This window comes from Pituophis catenifer, unplaced genomic scaffold (genome assembly GCF_029215685.1).
Source record: "Pituophis catenifer annectens isolate HBS135680 unplaced genomic scaffold, rPitCat1.0.hap2 SCAF_3, whole genome shotgun sequence".
Classification (NCBI taxonomy): Eukaryota; Metazoa; Chordata; class Lepidosauria; order Squamata; family Colubridae; genus Pituophis; species Pituophis catenifer.
In genome coordinates, this window is record NW_027256883.1 from 24,835,596 (window position 1) to 24,857,193 (window position 21,598).

General features: G+C 40.4%; 1 protein-coding gene across 1 annotated transcript in view; it reads left to right on the plus strand.

Moving 5' to 3' along the window:
* Positions 1-5,299: 5,299 nt before the first annotated feature.
* Positions 5,300-21,598, plus strand: part of DPYS (dihydropyrimidinase) — a 38,911-nt gene continuing 22,612 nt past the window's right edge. Inside the window, exons 1-4 of the mRNA XM_070942065.1 lie at positions 5,300-5,545; positions 12,457-12,615; positions 15,574-15,753; positions 17,801-17,990. Coding sequence (XP_070798166.1) covers positions 5,300-5,545; positions 12,457-12,615; positions 15,574-15,753; positions 17,801-17,990 — 775 coding nt within the window. The remainder of the gene's footprint in view (positions 5,546-12,456; positions 12,616-15,573; positions 15,754-17,800; positions 17,991-21,598) is intronic.

Here is a 21,598-nt window from a genome sequence, read left to right on the forward strand (position 1 = left end):
ATTGGCTGCTAAGTATATTTAATCTTTGAAGCTAAATATCAGGCCATTTTTCTTAAACGTACCGGTAGAATTAGTCTTAAATAATTTAGAAAAATACAAACCTATTGCAAAAGTTGAATGCCTAGAATTAAACATTTCATTTTCAGTGATTTCAAGAAAATAATGAAATTATTGCTTGAATAGATTATGACTTCTGTTTCTAAGAATAAAACGTTTGTTTTATCCTGCATTGTAAACAATTAACTTAGTATAATCCGATACATGGAAGTCCCTTCCTATTGTTTGTTTGTTTAAGCAGCTTCATTCTAAGTAGGCATGCATAAGATTGCAACTTTAGATGCAATCACATTCTAGATGTGGAAAAATAATTTTCCAGCCAATTTTTTGGGAAAAGATGTAAGCCAATGGCTCTCCATCCTCCAATAGACCAGTAAAGAACTCAGATTAATCTGATTTATCAGATCCATCTCATTTCCGCTTTTCTCTTTCATTAATTTGCCTCTTTCTTTAAGTATGAAAACATATCTTATAGGCCTCTTTTTTCTTCTGTCGTTAGGCTCTTTTTTTCTAACTTGCTAATAAAACATTTCATGAAAGACTTAGGATGCCTCTCTATCCTCCAGTGTCTCTACCACTTCTGGCCTGGAGCTTCTTTCTTGCTCTATTTTAATGTTGAAATCCTTTGAGTTTGTGGCTGCCATCCCAAACCCCTCCCCAATAGAAATGCAATTTTTGTTGCAACTTTGGTTAGTTGAGCTGGAGAACTCTGCTCATTACAAAGTTCTTAAATCTAAAGATTTACTTCCTTCCAAGGTTGGACTTTACCTTCCCTCTGAATTATGACCTATTTCCTGTATTTTACCAACTCCTTAACACCAATGGAAACATTGCTTTGTTCCCTGGATGTCTTATTAAATTCCTGCCTTTTATTTAAATTTTATGGTATCATTTTGCTAGGACTATATATCAGTGTGTGTTATTCACAGAGGTGATTTAAAAATTTCCAAAGCAGTATTAGAGGGTCTCCTTTAACAAGCTCTAACATGTATAGACAACATTCTACACTTAAGCAAAGAAGTGAGATAATGAACTGTATTTCCTGGGCCTTTGACTGTTTATCTGTGCGTTCACTTGACCTATAATTCTAACCCATTTAATCTCAGGACTTCATAGCTTCTTCAAATCTGCTGTGTTTATCTTTAAACTGAGCATTTAGCAGAAGCTGACTATAATTTTATGGTTTGCTTGGAGGACAGGGCTCCTGCCACATAATTCTGTAAGGTTTCAAATGGGCCTTTGTATAAATGCATTACCTTTGAGCATGAGATGATCACTTGAAGAACTAATTAGGTAAGAACCAGTTCTTGTCTTGATCATGCAGCACATGTGTATGAAATTGTATGTTGACTCTTTTGTAGCCTTATAGAAGAGGGACACTTTAGGAGAGAACATCTCTACGGATGGACCCTTCACCCACTTCTACCATCTATATTCAGAGGGGCTGTGGTATCAGAGTCATTATTCATGTGCTTAACTGCAAACTTCTCCATAAGAGTACACACGAGTGTAGTGTACTAGTGGTTAAGACACCACGCAAGAAGTCGTATATTCTAGTCCCACCTTAAGCATGAAAACTAGTTGGGTGACCTTGGGCCAGTCATTCTCTTAACTCAGCCCATCTCACAGGGCAGTTGCTATGGGGAAAATAGGAGGAGGAAAGAGTATTAAGTATGTTCACCTTGAGTTACTTATAAACAGAGGCAGAAAATAAATTATTAATATGCTTACGTAGAATAGTATGAATACTATAAAATAGTATTTTTCTATGCATAATGTATAGTTATTAAAAGGGAAACATGATTTGTCAAAAGCAGATCATTTATGTGTACAGAAGAAATAGGAAAGAATAGAAATAAATTTTCCTGCAAAGCAATTGACAATTTTTTTCAAAAGAGCAAAGTACTTTTCAGTCAAAGATAAGGTTGGCCAAACTCGCTGCAAACTTTTGGATGAACTTAATAGCCCAGCAATGTGAAGAAAGAGGGAATAGACCTGCTGACTTATCATAAATGCTTTGATGGCAATTATAGTCCAGGGAGAGAGAGACAGATGTATTATGGATTACCATACTTTTATCACATTATTACAGATAATATATTATGTAATATATATTATATTTTGTAATATATATATATATATATGTGTGTGTGTGTGTGTGTGTGTGTGTGTAGTTAATATTTCGGGTTTCTTCCCGTGTAATTGTGGATATATCCCTAAAAGGGTAGAAGCGACGTTTCGGCAGAATCCCATCTGCCATCATCAGGCTTATGCCAGTAGTCATTTTGCACTAAATATATATATATTTCTGTAAGAAACTGAACATTTGGGGAATGTACTGTTAACTGAGAATTTTTGAACTGATTCGAACCCTGTTTGTTGCACAAAAACAAAATTTATTATTTATTTATGTATTCAATTTATATGCCTTCTGTTGTATTTAATTTGTTTACAGTTGGCAAAGAAAAGCCACCCTACCAAAAACATATGAAGAGATAGGCCTTCCTACCACCACAGCAAAATGGTTAGAGATTTCTCTATTTTTATCTAGTAGATAATAGGCCATCCTGAGCTGATACAGCAAAAGTTGGTATGGTTTAGTACAGGGGTCTCCAACCTTGGCAACTTTAAGCCTGGTGGACTTTAGCTCCCAGAATTCCCCAGCCAGTTGCTGGGGAATTGAAGGCTTAAAGTTGCCAAGGTTGGAGACCCCTGATTTAGTAGATATTAAGTTGTGATTACCTATAGAAAACCAAATTCAAATTGTTGGCCATTTCTGTAATGACACCATGTAGGTCCTAAATTTACAACTATTTATTTAGCGACCATTCAAAGTTACAGGGTCATTGAAAAAAGTGACTTACAACCAGTTCTCACATTTATGACCGTCTTGATCAAAATTTGTGGTGCTTGACAATTGGCATGTATTTGGGATGGTTGCAGTGTCCTGAGGGTCACGTGATTTCCTTTTGCAAATTTCCCAGCCTGCTTGGAACAAGCAAAGTCGATGAGGGAAGCCACATTTGTTTAACCACCATGTGATTCATTTAACAACTACGGTGATTTGGTCGACAAACATGACTAAAAAAAAATATATCGTAAAATTGGGCACGACTCACTTAACCACCACTTTGCTTAGTAAGAAATTTTGGTTCCAATTGTGGTCGTAAGTCAAGAACTACCTCTAATTCTCTTTATTAATTAAAAATGCTTACATTTTGGCCATTGTAAAATAACCAAAGGATAGTCGTGGCACACACATATTATAAAATTACATTAAGTAATTTAAGTTGAAGGAGGCAATAGAGAGCATCACTGCAGGCGGAAAAGTCTAGAGGCAATGGTAAGAGGCAGCATTATGGCAATTTGATATTTTCTGAATAGACTTTTTTCCTCACCTCTGCTGTTACTTCTCAAGAATATAGATTCATTTTCCAAATGGGCCCTTTATCACTTTGTAAATATGTCATTACCTAAGAGAAAATTGTGTTTGAGTTCAAGGCGGCTGAATCTCAAATGTGCTTTTTTCAAAAGGCAACTGGGCTGTTTTCTTTGAGAAAGAAGACAACGATGTTTAGTTTCTCATCCAAGAAGCTTCATCATTTGTGACAATTTTATGAAGCTTCTTGGATAAGAAATGGAACATCGTCTTCCTCAAAGAAAAATCTTTTGAAAAAGCACCTTTGAGATAACTGACATGGGTGATTGAGAATCTCCATAGACACAAGGCCGCTGAATGTTTGCAGACCAAACATTAAAAGTATTTAAATTTCAACTTCTTATCGGAAAAGTAAACAAACCCAAAAGAGAAAGAGATAAAGTACATTGACTCAGCATATTGGTAATACAGTATAGATTAACCATGTGTGAGATGTGTAGGACTAGGTTAGTTGGTTGTTCTTCCATGGCAGTGTTTCTTGGTAACTTTGATCTGTGGACTTGACTCCCAGAATGCTGGCTGGAGAGTTGAAGTCCATCTTAAAGTTGCCAGATGTTGAGAAACATTGCCCTGGAGGAGCAGTGAAGCAGTACACAAGCTTGAAAAACTGAAGAAAACATCTCAGAAGTAAGCAGTGCTAAATCACTTCCATATTGATAAAAGGAGAATATTTGTAGCTCAGGGTGGGAATGTGGGGTCCTTGATGCTCTCTGAGTTTGGCTGTTTTCTTGTGTAGATTAACCCCAACATTAACACCAGACCAACAATCAAGAAGTAAACAATACCCTAATCAAGGAACTGCCAAACAAGCTAATAGTAAACAGCCTCATCTAAGTAACTCCAAGACCACTCCCACCAACACTGACTCACCAACAGTGGCTCTCACCAGCAAGCCACTGGAATATAAATTGGGAACAAATCCCACCATTTCCTTGTAGCACTGCTAATGTTTGGTTAATGAAATGTCTGCAAGAAAACAAGCAAGCCCAGAGAGCACCAAGGACCCCTTCCTTCCATACTGTTACCTAGACAATTATATGGAAATGTCTACAATTCACCAGGAATCAACCCCGAGGGTCTACATTAAAGATATTTCATAGGCTAGAACACCCTCCTCTTTCCCTTAAAATGTTTGACCTCAACAGCTGTAATACCAAATTTAGGGTTTACCTCATCTGGGCTGCAAAAATCTGGATCACCACTAGTTGGCAATAAGAATGGCCTTTGCAACCCTAGTTGGCAAGCCTGGCTAGCATTTTTTTTTTTTTATGGAGTTAGAATCCAGGACAAAGTAGGAAAAGTAATTTTACAAAAAAATTTTTTTTTACAGAATTACGTTTACAAAAAGACACTGTCCAGCCTAAATGTGCCATTTAGGACACCTAAATGTCTCCATGCTTTAAGCTACCAGATTCAGTAAGAAACTGGGCAATAATGCTAATTATGTATTCTCCTTCCAAAGTAATTATTGGCGGGTATAATAGAACGGGGGTGGGGAGGGTTCTTTATAGTTATGAGACTTTTCCTCCCCCGGACGGCTATCAATTAATGACCCAGGGTCGGTTTGCGCCTCCAGAGTTACTCCCACCTGTGGCGCAAGAAAGCGCCAAGGGGCCTTTGGCAAGGACGCAGGAGCCAATGCGAGTGTCTTCTTTAGAAAAAAGCCGCCAGGGAGGGGAGGTGGCGGGGAGGATCCCCCCCCGGGAGTCGGGGCGGAGTCGAGAGGGACCCTTCAAAACGCGGCTCCGAGGAGCTCCGCGCGCGGCGACTGAGCGCTCAGAAATTCCCTCAGAAGCGTCCATCATGCAGAAACTCTTGATCCGCGGTGGGAAAGTGGTGAACGCGGACTTTTCGCAAGTGGCCGATGTGTACATCGAGGACGGGGTCGTGCGGGCGGTGGGGCCGCATCTCCAGCCGCCTTCCGACGGAGTCCAGGTGTTGGATGCCACGGACAAGCTGGTGCTTCCCGGCGGGATCGACCCGCACACGCACATGGAATTCCCCTTCATGGGGACGCGTACAAAAGACGACTTCTATCAAGGAACGAAGGTAACGCATCGGAGGCAACCCTCTCTCTCCCTCCCGCCCACCATGGAGTCCGTGAGGTCCCCCTAGGAACCTAGGTAGAGCTGCTGGTGCAAAAGTGCCCACTCCCACTTCCTGCAAATTGGCACCAGCAGTTTTTCTCTCCTCCCCTCGCCCCCCCCCCCCCCGTTGGGTTGGGTGAGTGGAGCTCTTCTATTTTCTGAGTTGGAGGTTGCCAACAAGGATCCTTCCCCTCACCCCTCTCCAGCTTCCTCCAACAACTGAGAAATTGTGCAGCTAGTGAAACACTGCAAAGACATTTTCTTAAAGATCCCCTTTAAGAAGATAGGAGTAACTAAGGCAACACTCTCTTAAAGCAGATCTTCTTTACAACAATATTGTAAAGAATATTTTCAATATTGTTGTAAAGAATATTATATTGTAAAGAAGGTCTCCTTTACAATCATGGACCCCTCACTTCCATATTGTTACCCAGACAATTACATGGAAAGGTCTACATTGATTCACTGAGAATCAAACCTGATTCTCAAAGGAGGGTCTTCATTAAAGGTATTTCATATCTCCCTGTTACCTCACTTGGAAGCCACATCTCTCCCTTTGTGAGATTCTGCTGGGAAGGTTTGGGTCATGTCCAGTATTGATCACTAGAGAAGATATCTATAGAGATTCTTAGTCATCCAGGTCATGGTTGTCCCAAAGGTGCTTTTTCAAGAGAAGCAAAACACCTTCTTTCTAAAATAACTGTTTTATGTGTATCAAGAACAAAACAGCCCCTTTTCATTCTATATATACCCAATATTTCTAAAAACATTTCTTTCCATTTTCATGCTCCAAACCCAGTTGTTCCATGCACTGGGCAGCATCTATGGCCACCTAAAGAAGTATTCAATATAGCTGGTGTATGTTGCCATCAAGTTGCTTTTTCTTCCACAACTAAATTATGAAATATAATTTCTATTCTGCATGAGTTAATACAAACCAACAAATTGAGTTCAAAAGTATAACTCCAATTCAGGGATATTGCTCACAATGCTGGTAATAATCTAGGGCTGTGAATAATGGAATAATGTTTATGTTGTCATAAAATTGAGTTCAAGCCACTCAAAATAAAGTTTTCCAATAGTTCTTTTATTCTTGTGCTATTCGGACAAAAAGCAAGACAAATGGGCAATTAAGCTTAATTAGTTCCTTTATATTTGTACATATACAGTACTTGTCCAATTTCAAAGTTATCTTACTACAATAAGCTATGCCCAGCCAGGCTATTCAAGTTACTATGCCCAGCAAGACTACTCAAGTTGCTTTAAGTATTGTTGCCCAACTAGGCTACACATTCACACAATACTTACATACACTCTCAACACAGGTGATCAGGTTGTATTCTAGTGGGCTGGGAAGCAGCCTCAGGGCATCCCCTACTGAAACAAAAGTTGTCTCGAACTTCAGGAGTCTGGGTTCATTCCAATCTTCTCTTTATACCCAACTTGTTTACCCAGAATCCATGTATATGGTACATCTTGCCCAGTGGTGAAATTCACTTTTTTTTACTACCAGTTCTGTGGGCGTGGTGTGATGTGGCTTGGTGGATGTGGCTTGGTGGGCGTGGCAGGGAAAGGATACTGCAAAATCTCCATTTCCACCCCATTCCAGAGGAAGGATACTGCAAAATCTCCATTCCCACCCCACTTCAGGGGAAGGATACTGCAAAATCCTCATTCCCTCCCCAATCTGGGGCTAGCCAGAGGTGGTATTTGCCAGTTCTCCGAACTACTCAAAATTTCCACTACCGGTTCTCCAGAACTTGTCAGAAACCTGCTGGATTTCACCCCTGATTTTGCCCCAGCCATGTCAGAAGCTTTAGATCGTCACTCTTGTTCCAGGATTCCATGAAAAATGTACCCACTGCATTCCTTAAGCCCACTAATGTTCTACTTGGTATCACCAAGTAGAATATTACACATTCATACACACATCCATCTTTCCTTATCAGTAGTATACACATCCTAGCAATATGAGTTTCCTAATGAATTCATGAAAAGGCTAAACGTGGTTGCATAACAGGAGTTCATAAGAAGTTCATGTTACCTTCTATATTCATAACTAATATCATATTTGTAATATATTCATAACATACAACATAAAATATACCAGTCACTGTGAGAAGGGCAATGAATGTTCAGTTCTCCAGATAACTGTTAGTCTATCGCTGCCATCATTGTTGACCATTGATTAGGGTTAATGGAAGTCGGAATTTCATAATCAGGAGAGTTGGCTGTTCAAGGTGAAGAGGACAGAGCTGACACAGCTTCTGTTCCACTTATAAAAGATGACAAGGAGAGGTTAATCTACACTGACACCTGGGGACCACAATTGAATTAGGAGTGCAGAGTAGGTCATGTGGAACCCAACTCTGTCCTCTAACACTTAACTTCCAAAATTGTGCCTCCTGAAATTCTGTTTAATGGTTGGATGATCGCCACCCACAGTACTTAGGATGGTCGGGAGATAAATCTCATAATTAGGTTTTATCTTTAATTTAGTAAAGAGGAACAATCATTTGACACTTTAATTGATTGAGACTCCTATACCAAATAAATCATTACCGCTTGCCTTCATCACTCCCTAAGAATATATTCAAAAACAATGCAGTTTTAATTCAGAGACCAGGAGACTATGAGTTCTTGTCACATTTTAGGCGCTCCCAGTAGCGAACTGGTAGCGAAGGTAAGTGAAACCCACTACTGATCTGGGTGCCTTATTCAGCAATCATGAACTGCCAGCTTTGTCTGCCTTGGTATCTTATTCACTCCATTGCCTTTCTTCTCTAAGACCCTGATGTTCTTGAGTCCTCCCTGCCCATATTAATGTTAAGGTCTACTTGAAATCTACCTTCCTTTCTCTGGTTCTTCAACTGATATATTTCCCTGAGACCAGCTAAAGGTATTTCACATGAAACCCTGAGGGGCTTTGCTTTCTTCTTCTAGGTCGCAACTGCCGTATTTCAAAGTCATCATTTCCACTTCTGTTATTGTTCTGCTGAGATACAGATTTATTCTTCCAGCTCAGCAGTCACTCGGGAAATAGTTCCCACTAATTGTGTGCCTTAGGTGCTTCTGGTTCCCTTCTTCCTTATCTGCAGACCATCTGGCCTGGTGAGCTGGTGAGGCTCAGTAACACATAAATGATGCAGAAACTCCCAGCAAAGCCTTTGAGGCTGCCCATACAGGTAGCCCTCCACATACAACAGTTCATTTAGCGACCATTCAAAGCTACAACGCCACTGAAAAAAGTGAAAAAAGCTATGGCCGCTTTTCACGGTTATGAACTTTGGCAGCGTCCCCATAGTCAAAATTTCAATGCTTGGCAACTGGATCATATTTATGACCGCTGCTGTGTGCCAAGGTCATGTGATCACCTTTTGCAAACTTCTGACAAGCAAAGTCAGTGAGGAAGCTGTTGTGGTTCGCCAGCAGCCTGCGGAGCTGGCAGCGGAGTCGGACAGCGATGAAGTTGAGGAAGAACATGGGCCAGTCCTGGAGGCTGGGGAAGGCCCGGATGAGGGCTTTGCGTCAGAGGCAGAGATGGGGCCAGGGCCATCGGGGAGTGAGGTGCAGACTCCGGAGCCTCCAGAGGCTGACAGTAGAGAGGCAGAGGAAAGAGGACAACTCAGGAGTAGGGCCAAGAGATGATTGGCCCTTCCCATAAGGCTTAGAAGACCAGCAACGGCTCTTGGGCTCTTTGTCGGAAAACAACGTTGATAGTCTTGCTGCACTTATCTCTTGTCGGCATTTTCTGCTTTTGAACTTTTGCCAAGAGAAGCCTTTGGAAGTTTGCCTAATTATACCAGGGTTGGTGGTTAGACTGAAGAATTTGTGTTATAAAGAGTTTGTTTTAATTTAGTTTGGACTACTGAGAATTAACTCATTCTCAGCTGTTCTAATAAAGTCTGTTTGTTATGGAACTGTTTGCGTCGATTACTACCTACTTGGGCCTGGGTCACAACAGAAGCCGGATTCACTTAACAACTGGACAACAACCTTATCAATGGCAATGAGTCATTTAACAATTATGGCAAGACAGGTCATAAAATGGGGCAAAACTCACTGAACAAATGTCTCGCTTAGCAACATAAATTTTGGGCTCAATTGTGGTCATAAGTCAAAGACTACCTGTGGTCTTGAACCACAGTACATGTGGTACATGTATGAGGGGTCCTTTGTGCTCTCTGAATTTGCTTGTTCTCTTGCAGGCGTTTCATTACCCTAACTCAAGGGTGTAAAACTCAATTTCATTGAGGGACGCATCAGGGTTGTGTTTGATCTTGGGGTAGAGGGCGTGGCCAGGGTGGGCATGGCCAGGTCGATGTCACTCTTGTCGGGGACATCGGTGGTGGTCCGAGAGCTCAGCCAGCGAAAATGGGCTCCTGAGCTCCACTTTTGGCTGTGACGGCCTCCTGCAACCCTCTGCCAGTGAAAACAGATTTCCATTTTTGCTGGCAGAGGCATCACGGGCCAGTCCTTCACTGTTTCTAGGGTGGTCCCGTGGGCCAGATCTAAGCACCCCACAGGCTGGATCCGGCCCATGGGCCTTGGGTTTGACACTCCTGCCCTAACTAGTACTGATGATGTTACCTATTTTGGGTAATGAAACATCTGCAAGAAAACAAGCAAGTTCAGAGAGCACCAAGGACCCCTCATGTCAACCCTGAGCTACAAATATTCTCCTTTATATGTACATGTACCTGTATATTCATATAAAAGCAGTCCTGTATGGGGAACATTGCTTTGTACCTGGTGCATCTTTAAAATATTTTCTCACTTAACCGAGGAGATGCTTTTGCCTTTGGAAAGCATTTCAAAGCTACAACTGGTCCAGAATGCAATGGTTTTAGATTGTGATAGGTATACAGGTAGCCCTTGACATAAGAACACAATTGTGAGCAGAATTTCCATTGCTAAACCAGGCGGTTGTTAAATGAGTTGCCCCCAAATCACTGCAGCTGTTAAGTGAATCATGAAGTTATTAAATGAATCCAGCATGTGTGTCTGTCCCCCCCCCATGGACTTCGCTTCTAGAAAGGTCACAAATGGCAATCACCTGAGCCCAGGATGTTGCAACTGTTGTAAGTGTGAGGACAAGTGGTCATTATTTTTTCAATTTCATTCCAACTTCAAACAGTCGTTAAACAAATTCAATGGGCTACCTGTATCTCAAGACCCCACATAATACTCTAATGTTCAAAGCTGCACTCTTGGCAGTTGGGGTAAAGGTAAAGGTAAATGTTCCGTTCGCACATATGTGCTAGTCGTTCCCGACTTTAGGGGGCGGTGCTCATCTCTGTTTCAAAACCAAAGACCCAGCGCTGTCCGAAGATGTCTCCGTGGTCATGTGGCCAAAGGGGCACAGAACGCTGTTATCTTCCCACCAAAAGTGGTCCCTATTTTTCTACTTGCATTTTTTATGTGCTCTCGAACTGCTAGGTTGGCAGAAGCTGGGACAAGTAACGGGAGCTCACCCCATTACGCGGCACTAGGTATTCGAACCTCTGAACTGCCGACCTTTCGATTGACAAGCTCAGCATCTTAGCCACTGAGCCACCGCTCAGTTGGGGTATTAGAGTACAATTGAAGGTGCTTGGTTGTCCCCCTTAAATACTTTTAAGTCTTACAATTTTAGTAGCCGCCCCCAGATGTGTGACCGGTCCCTTTCCAGATTTTAGGAAGATTGGTGAAAAATTGATTATTCCCTCAAGGCAGGGAGGTTGGCTTATTACAGGTAGTCATTGATTTACAACCACAATGATGCCCAACATTTCTGTTGTTAAGTGAGTTTTGCCCCATTTTACGACCTTTCTTGCCACAGTTGTTAAGTGAATCACTCCAGTTGATAAGTTGGTAACACGGTTGTTAAGTGAATCCGGCTTCCCCATTGACTTTGCTTGTCAAAAGGTCGCAAAAGGGAATCACATGACCTCAGGACACAGCAACGGTCATAAGTATGAACCAGCTGCCAAGTATCTGAATTTTGATCACATGATCAAGGGGATGCTGCAAAGGTCGTAAGTATGAAAAATGTTTGTAAAACCCTTTTTAAAGTAACTTTGAACAGTCACTAAATGGACTGTTGTAAGTCGAGGATTACTTCTACATGTCTTTCAGACTTTTAAAAGGTTTTTTTAGCTGTTTTTTTAATTGACTGCATGTATGATTTTAACTTTTTTAATACTCTAGTGTACTGTATAATAAATTTACATATTTTAATGTTAATATTATGATTTAAGTGTAATGATTTTAGTTCTATGGGAATTTATATTGTGTTAAAAATTCTGATTTTTATCTTTCCATCACTTTTCATAAATTGACATGTATACCATACAATTTTACCTTGAATGAAGTGATTACAGGGTAATAAAAAAGGGAGCTTATATTCTTAATATAGACATAAATTTATATGTATACATACTATGTTTCCCTGAAAATAAGACCCTGTCTTATATTTTTTTTTAACCCTGAAATAAGTGCTTGGTCTTATTTTCGGGGAGATCTTATTATTTTGGAGCACGTGGAGCAAGATGGGGCTTCTCTTGCCGTCTTACCTGATTTCCAACTCTGTCTCCTAAACCTAACCAGAGGAAATGGCAGGGACCATTAAATGCGCATGCATTTTAATATTTTTGGGGAGAGTTTATTTTCGGGGGAACACGGTGTGTGTGTGTGTGTGTGTGTGTGTGTGTGTGTGTGTGTGTGTGTGTGTGTGTGTGAATAATATTATAGCTTTGTGTCATTAATTCATTTTCCCCCATAGTTTATAGACTGGTTCCTTTCATGTTGGAATGGTTCTAAATTGTTGTAATTCTAATATTATATATTGCTCAGTGGGAAAATAAATATTTATTTGCAACCTCTCCTTTTCAGGCTGCCCTTGCAGGAGGTACCACTATGATAATAGACTTTGCAATCACTCGGAAAGGCTGTTCCCTCATTGAAGCCTATAACCAATGGAGAAGCGTGGCTGATCCTAAAGTCTGCTGTGATTATGCGCTTCATATGATCGTCACATGGTGCAGTGAGCAGGTATGGTAGGCATAACATCAGCCATACATTCACTTCTTTAAGGAAGTCCAGCATTGCAGCATAGATGGTACCAGTGGCACAGAAGCAAAAGGCTTGCCATTTTCCTGGACACAAGTATCAAGAGTCATTGGCCTGGCTCAAGAATATGAGAACTGGAGCATAGAGGTGCAACTCTCTCAGCTTGAGGGCCGTTTATTGAGTGTGTAGGGCTGTGTTTCTCAACTGTAGCAAGATATGTGGACTTCATTTCCCAGAATTCCCTAGCCAGCTAGGATAGTTTGAGGTCTGAAAAGTACATTGCAATGTTCAAAGAGCTGCAAAAACTAGAATGAGTTTTTAATTTGCACAGGGTACTAACCTGGGATTGTTTAATAATGTAGACAAAGCCCTGGCTTTAAACTAACATAAAGGTTCCCCTCACACATATGTGCTAGTCATTCCCGACTCTAGGGGGCGGTGCTCATTCCATTTCAAAGCCAAAGAGCCAGCTCTGTCCGAAGACGTCTCGGTGGCCTTTCCTAATCTGGCTTTCTTTTGGTGGTTTATGCATAAATCATCTGCAGGGCTACCTTTCCCTAAGGAAATCTACCAGGTGAGATGGGGCAGGCATGCTCCTAATCCCTTCCCCTAAATATTGCCATGTCATGGCAGCTAGGAAGCGGGCCTTTTCCAATACAGCCCCTGCCCTTGGGAATACTCTGCCCCCTGAGCAATGGTGGGATTCAGCCAGTCCACATCTATTTGGAAGAACTGGTTGTTAACTTTCTAAGCAGTTCAGAGAACCGGTTGTTGGAAGAAATCTCATTTTGGTTTTTTTCCACTTTACACGGCTAATCCTTTAGGGAAGGCAGGAAGGAAATATTCTGGTGTTGTTTCTAGCCTAATCTTTATTACCTTGCTTACAGAAACTGCCTCTACGGTTAACCCTTATTACATTATAACAGCTAAGGTGAAGCACCCATTGACATGAGTGATGTTGAGTTGGCCACGCCCACCCAGTCACATGACCACCAAGCCGCACCTACCCAGCTGGTCATTAGGGCAGAGAACCGGTTGTTAAATTATTTGAATCCCACCACTGCCCCCGAGGTTTGGCAGACCTCGACCCTCCTAGCTTTCCATAAAGCTTTGAAGACTTGGCTTTTCCCCCCACACATCAGGATAAGATTGGATAACGAAACTAAATTAGAAGTTGAACTTGGCGCCAGGTTTCTGTTGTTTTTAATGTTTTTAGTTTTATAGTTTCAATATAGTTTTATATGCTGTTTTAACTTTTAATTGGGAGTCACCAAGAGTTGATTAGAAAATAAACAGCAATTTTTAAATAAATAAATCTACTGGGATTGTTCAGCCAGCAGTCCCTGGAAACTCAAGAACATATAAATGAGTACAGGGCTTTGATCATCTGGTCATATATCCCACTTTAATATCATTGCAGTCCTTTCTGGATCATATGGGATATTGCAATCCCAAAACATCTGGAACTCATCCATTTGGAAATTGTTAAATGCGTTTCCATAATTGTTGTTGGAAATTAAGGTATGATCTGTCCCAGAAATGTTGATTACAAATTGGTGTAGCATGTCTCTCATGAAAACTGCATGCTCTTAACAGAATAAGTTTGAAGGGTCCTTTGAAGGTCTTCTAGTCCAACCCCCTGCTCAAGCAGAAGACCCTATACTCATGATGGCGAACCTATGGCACACGTAACAGAGGTGGCACGTAGCGCCCTCTCTGTGGGCACACAAGCCATTGCCCCAGCTCAGCTCCACCATGCATGCACCTGCGCCAGTGGTGGAATTCAAATTTTTTTTCTACCGGTTCTGTGGGCATGGCTTGGTGGGCGTGGCAGGGGAAGGATATTGCAAAATCTCCATTCCCAACTCTGGTGCCAGCCAAAGGTGGTATTTACCAGTTCTCCGAACTACTCAAAATTTCCGCTACCAGTTCTCCATAACCTGTCAGAACCTGCTAAATAGCACCCCTGGCATATGCCTCCCGCCTGTTCTTCGGGTCTCTGCCGCATATGCGTGGGGTGCACATAGGAAGGGTGCATGCATGCTCAGGGGTGGGGCACATGTGGGAGGGGCACATGCAGGACCAGGGGTGGGGCGCACATGCGGGGGTGCCTGCACATGCACGGGGGGCTTGGCGCATGTGGGGGGTGAAGCGCATGTGGGGCCCACGCAGGATTCATGGGGGGGGCGGTGTGCATGTGAGGGACCACGTGTGCACCTGCGGGGAGTGGGGTGCATGCACGGGGTCCACATGCACATTGTATTTTGGGGATTCAGGTGCACGCTTTGGGCACTCGGTCCGGAAAAGGTTAGCTATCACTGCCCTATACTATTCTTTTCTTAAAAACCTCATTATGGAACACCCATTTACTGATTTTCACATGGATAACCCCAGATAAATTTCCAAGAAATGTAAGGGATTTCAACTGTGAAAATAATTAATCCCACTAAAAGGCAGTGCTTAATCATACGAATGTTTTAGGAAATGTTTCAATAAATATATCTATTCCTCTTAAATTTGTCTAATCCCCCTAAAAGCCATCTTAGCTTATAGCCTTCAACATACCTTCTGGTGATTAATTCAATGTAAGATACTAATAATTGGTTGATTCAGGAAGAATGACATGTCCCATGTGAGTTTTTTTTTCTTATAATTAAAACTGAATTTCTCAGTAATTACAGTTTTAATAACTCTTGGAACTCCTTCTACAATCAGTGGAGCAGTCTTTCTTTTCTCTACCTTATTAAGGAGAGTTACAACTATATTATACTAGATAATTTTTAAATGAAAAATTAATGTTACCAGAATGATTATGGGCGTAACGATGAAACAGAAATGATCATAGCTAGATATGTTGATTTTTAAAAAAAGAAAAAGTTTCAGCACTATGCATAGAACAAATTTAGTTTTGTGACAATATTTTTCTTACTTTTTTATCAGGTCAAAGAGGAAATGAAACTTCTTACCAAGGAAAAGGGTGTCAATTCATTTAAGATGTTTATGGCATATAAAGATGTCTATATGATTGGAGATCTAGAATTACACACAATCTTCAGTCACTGTAAACAAATTGGTGCAATTGCTCAAGTCCATGCGGAGAATGGGGATTTGATTGCAGAGGTAATTCCCATGTTTAAGATGATCTCTTCAGTCGCCTGCAATTATAATATACAGTATATATGATATACAGGGTTGAATTGTGGGGTTCTTGATACTCTTTGAGCTTGGTTGTTTTCTTGTAGGCAGTTTGGTAATGCACATTGGTAAAATACACTGATGATGTTACCTCGTTTGGTAATGAAATGTCTGCAAGAAAACATCCATGCTCAGAAAGCACCTATGACACCACAGGAGCGTCTGGGGGAATTGTATGTGTTAAAAAGTCGAGATGATGTCTCCAACTACATGATTGAAGCTCCACAAGTTGTTTGATAAGGCATTGATCTCACAGTCTTGCCCTGCAACTCCCAGTGACAACCGAGGCAATCAGAGAAGGTACATCCTGATCATTTTGATCTTGGAGATGAGACATCTATCAAAGCAGAGTATCCAAGATTTCTATCACCTTAAAAGTAAGCTCTCATACATATATATACTTAGAAGTAAGAGATGGAAGGGCAAAGAAACCTGACACATTAGATCCACTTCAGTGTTTCCAAGTTCTTTCTTATTCCCTTTGGGGCATTTATGTCTGCTTGAAAAAAGCAATCCAGTTTCTATCTGCACTTTGCTTTATTCAATCAGGGGGCCTATACATATCAATGGCCTCAGTTTGCCTTGCAACCTCTCAAGACTTCTACTGCAAAGAACTTCTGTTGTTCCAACTTACAGTCAGGATGCCTCAGGATCTCTTTTGAATTTCTCAGGTGTATTTCCAAGCTTGTTTTATTGATGGAGCCAGGCCTTCAATATTCTATTATACAACTTCCATCATTCTGGATGCCTAAATGTAGCAATTAAAAAAATCCAATGGGTAGAATTTCCTGACAAAGTATTATGTCAGATTTGACCAAAATACAGGAAACCAAGGAGAAGAGCGAAATACACACTCACTCACACACACACAAATCCTCCTTAATCACCCTAATTACATTACATGCACTCTCACACGTGTATGTATGAGCATGTAAACTAAGCATTCAACAGTTTCAAATACATCCATTATATTCATGCTTTGCAAATGATTTAGAGGAAGAATTTAGGAGCCTAAGAAAGGCACTTCGTCTCTGTCAGCCATTACAGCAGTCTCTCTTTTTCCAGTTGTCCATCGTAGCTTAAAAAGAAAGATGCCACTTCTTTAAGGGATCCGCTAGTTAAAGCCATTGAATAATGACTTTATTCCTTGATTCCTTAAAGGAAATAAGTGTGTACCCATTAAAGTCATTGAATTTTTATAGTGTGTAGTTATTTCCTTTTATATCAATAATTGACCTTTCCTTCTTTACTTACATCCAGAAAGAACCAAACCAAATCAAACCAAAAGCTAATCACATAATTTGTTCTCCATAAATAGCTGTTAGACATAATCTTTATTCTATACTAGGATGCTGAATATCATCTGTGATATTCATCTATGAGAGATCATAGGTGATCTCTCCCAGCCTGTATGTTCTCATTGAACTAAAAGAAAATTCTTCTTCAGTGGAAGGCAGAAAATTTTAAATTAATGTTGAGAATGCAGCGGGGATTATATACCTAAAACTATATTGTCAAAATAATGGAAGCAAGCTGCAAGCTCTGCCCTTTTGGGATATGTGTGTGTATGTGTTTGTGTGTGACAGCCCATACAAAAAGGGTAGAGTTTGCATCACAATAGCGCAACAATGCTTTGGTACACCTACTCATTTGACACACATTCAATCCCTGCAAACAACACTAGCAAAAGTTCATTCCGACTTTTCCTTGCCTGAAAAATTCTGCACTTGTTCATGTAACATGTAGCTTGGCCCTACGTAGTTTCTCACATCAGGAGTCCAAGATAATGCATTTGGTTTGCTGGATTCTAAGTATCATGATATAATGAGTTTGGTTGTTGGACCAAAACTTCCTGTTCCATGGCAAGCAAATTAATGGGACTGTAATTTTTACAGCGATTTGTTGACCGAATCTCATTTCTTAGTTTTGCTGTTGGTAACGCTGGCATGTATTCACCATGGTTGGCCTACAGGGTGAAAAGAAGATGCTGGCTTTGGGAATAACTGGTCCAGAGGGACATGAAATGGCCCGACCAGAAGAAGTGGAAGCAGAAGCCACGTTGAGAGCTATTACCATTGCAAACTCAGTAAATTGCCCTCTCTATGTTGTACATGTGATGAGTAAGTCTGCAGCCATGATAGTGGCAGATGCCCGCAGGCAAGGTAGGTACTTGCTAAACATGCTTTAATATTCTTATTTGGTTAGACCTGGGGTTCCAATATGATTCTACAATCATCTCCATTGGAGGTTGTTTAACTGATTGCCCTATCAAGTTTTAATTCCTCCATCCTGACCCCACTCCTTACAGTGTCTTTAATTAAACAAAAAGAAATGGACAAGTTGCAAAGCGATCCCAACTATTTACCTTAATTTAGAAAAATGTCCTCAGCTTCCACATAAGACCTGCAGATATTCTTATGAAATGAAAATTAGAAGTTCTTGTATTTGGATTTTTTTTTCTGTAAATGTACCAGTGGGTTGGGGAATGTAGAAAGTAAACGCTAGAAGAGGATGCATCCTGTAGGGCTAGAAACTCTCGCTAAGAACCACCTCACCATTTTATCCTCATTTTATCCCTCACTGGCAGCCATTTTGTCTGAGTTTACAGAATATGCTCTCAGACATGTCTTAGATTTATATTCAGGAGCTCAAGTTCTTGTATTAAAAGCTTGACAAGATTTGGAGTCCAGGTTACATGAAGATATGACTATGAAACATTGCATTTTCTTATGGATGAAACTGCAAAGCTCTCTATGATTAATCCTTCAGCTAAATGGAGTCTGTCTCTGGGTTTAAAGAACATTTCTACTTTCTTCTGCAGTCTAGGCTTCAGTTCTTTTCCCTGTAACTAATCAATATTTAATTAACCTAAATATAAGGCTGAGCTGAGTCCCTTTTCCCGTTATTATTAGGCTGGTTTCATTGTCCCCAAGATGTCCACAAGATGTCACTGTTGACAACGCAATGAATTTATTTTGCAGTTGGAATAGTTATCTTTTTTTGGGAAAATGAGGTGTTTTCAGAATCAAGTGTAATAAACTGTATAATCAGCTAAAATATGTAGGTCAGAACAAAATTTCCCAAGGCTATCCAGAAGCTTCCAAACTGTAAGGATTAGAGTGTTTGTGCTTCATCATGTACATATATACATTCTCTACCTTGACAAATTTAAGATGTGTGGACTTCAACTCATAGTATTGAGTTGACAGGTGAAATCCGCACATCTTAAATTTGCCAAGGTTGAAAAGCATTGTAATACAGAACTCACCTGCAGAAATGAATTCTTTTTTTTCTAAATTCAGTATTTTATATAATTTTTACACATTATAGATCCTGTTTCCTCAGATAGTGTCCTTGCAGGGAGATGATCTAACAACTGGAAATAATCAGAGTGAATAATGTGGTGACCACATAAACATTTCCACATCTTAACCGTAAAGAAGATTTGCTATTGCCTTTTCCCAGAATGATTTCCAGATGACTAAGTCTGACCACACTAGACAACTCTTAACCATGTCTGCTATTGAATAACTTTTTTGAGCTGGGACCAGACAGGTTTAATGGTATTGTTCATCACCCCTATTGAGCTATATATGAGTTCTGGCCAGGTGGAATATATTTAATGTACATCTCTTAACATTCATCTGATCATACAAATTACATTTGTATAAATTATTGTCTGGGATTATGTCATTACTCTACTTCATTTATTTTGGAGTCAACATGATAGGGCTGTTAATCAATTAAGCCAATGGTTCCCAACCTTCTCCTTAATGTGAATCATTAATCATCATCACATGTTTTTGCAGACACCACATAAACACATTTGGCTGAGAGGAGTCAGACTTGTACATTAAGAAGCAATAAACTGCAGCTATTTCTAAGCATTTATTATGGCCACTCTCAAACATATTGTATTCAGTGCAGTACATTCACTACTGCAGTTTCTAGGAAAAATTACATTGGGATTCAGATAACCTCAGGCATTGGCAGCTCCACTAGATGAGCCAGAGCAGGAAATCAACTGCACAGGAAGGCTAAAACTACGTTTATTGGCTATAATAACAGAAACTTGCTAGTCTGAATATAGCAATAGCATTTAGACTTATATATCGCTTCTTAGTGCTTTAGAGCCCAGTGGTTTACAGAGTCACATCTTCCACCAGTGGTGGGTTGCCCCCGGTTCAGACCGGTTCGCAAGAACTGGTAGTAAAACTGGCAAGAGGCTCCGCCCACTGACCTGGACATCATCAAAGTAGATTTGAACATGCGCAGAAGAGAGCACACATGCAGGCACGATGCGAACCGGTCGTAAAGGTAAGTAGAACCCACCCCTGTATTGCGCCCAACAATCTGGATTCCTCATTTTACTGACCTCAGAAGGATGGAAGGCAATCTTGAGTCAGTCAGAATTGAACTCCTGGCAATAGGCAGAGTTAGCCTGCAATAATACTGCATTATAATCACTGCACCACCACAGCTCCTATATTGTGTTATTCTTCTTCTTCTATCTAACAGTTCAGGGAATTAAGGAAGCCTCTGCATTGATTGCTTCTGAATATTATCTCACTGTTCTGGATTTTAAATATGTTTCAGCCTCTTTTGTGCAGGTAATGATTCTGCACATCTCCATCCATATCACTTTCCTTACTATCTATAAGTATGATATATAGGAAGCTCACTGGATGCTGCTCTTATCACCTACCCATCTCAAATCATTTGCAGTAGCCCTGCCAGTTATCACCATTTGGGAATGGCTGAACTAGCCATCTAATGGGAAACAATAAGAGAAATCTCTGTTTTAGGATAAAAGCTGCAGATGGCAAGAATTATAAAACCTTGCATTCAGGTTTTCAAGTTCTATGACATCTCACCTTTTTTCTTCCTAGCATCCACTTTTTTTGAGTCAACAAAGTATTGATCTATTTGTTGCAACAGGAATTGGCCAACTGGCTTCTCTTCCAAGCCTAACGCTGTGGGCTGAGAGAGAATGACTGGCCCAGTTGGCCTTCATGCCAAAGGTGGGACTAGAATTCACAATCTCGCAGTTCCCTGCCTTGTGCCTTAACTTCTAGATCAAACTAGTTCTATTTTTTTTCCTGTACAACATCTGGCAAAATTAATCACATCAAAAGGTTAGCTTTCTGTGTTTTTTTGCTGCCAACTAATTGTCTATGTAACTTCAGTATGGTAGTACAGTAATCTGTACACCGTAATCTATTGTACATAGATCTAGAGGTGTTTTTGATGACAATTATAGTTCAAATATGTAACTACAATCACAGTTCAAAATATAGCAGTCAAATTTTTACTGAGTTGGCTCTTTGGGAAACTATGCTGTCAATTTTGCAAAATCTGTCCTGGATGGATTGTTTTCAATTTTCTTAGCCTTCAATAGCCTAGGATTCAAATATCAAGTTTTCAAAGGGCTGTTTTAATTTGAATTTAAATTCTTTTTGTGGTTTTATTTTTTATGATAAATGTTATTGTTTTGTTTCACTTCAATTTGCATAGTAAGCAGTCCTGAGATAAATAATACTAAATACAGTTTGCGAAGTTTTTAAATGAGTATCAGCTATTGAGTGAACATTCTTAGCATTTCCCTCTAAACCTATATAAAGCAGCAGCATCTTCAGCTGGCCCCAAAGCTTTTGCCTTTATATCCTCAGTGGTTATTTTGTTTGTTTGATCTCTCTGTCAAAAATAGATGGGCAGAGATATCTCAACAATATTGATTTAAAGATTCTGCAGATGGTGGGCGGCTGCACAC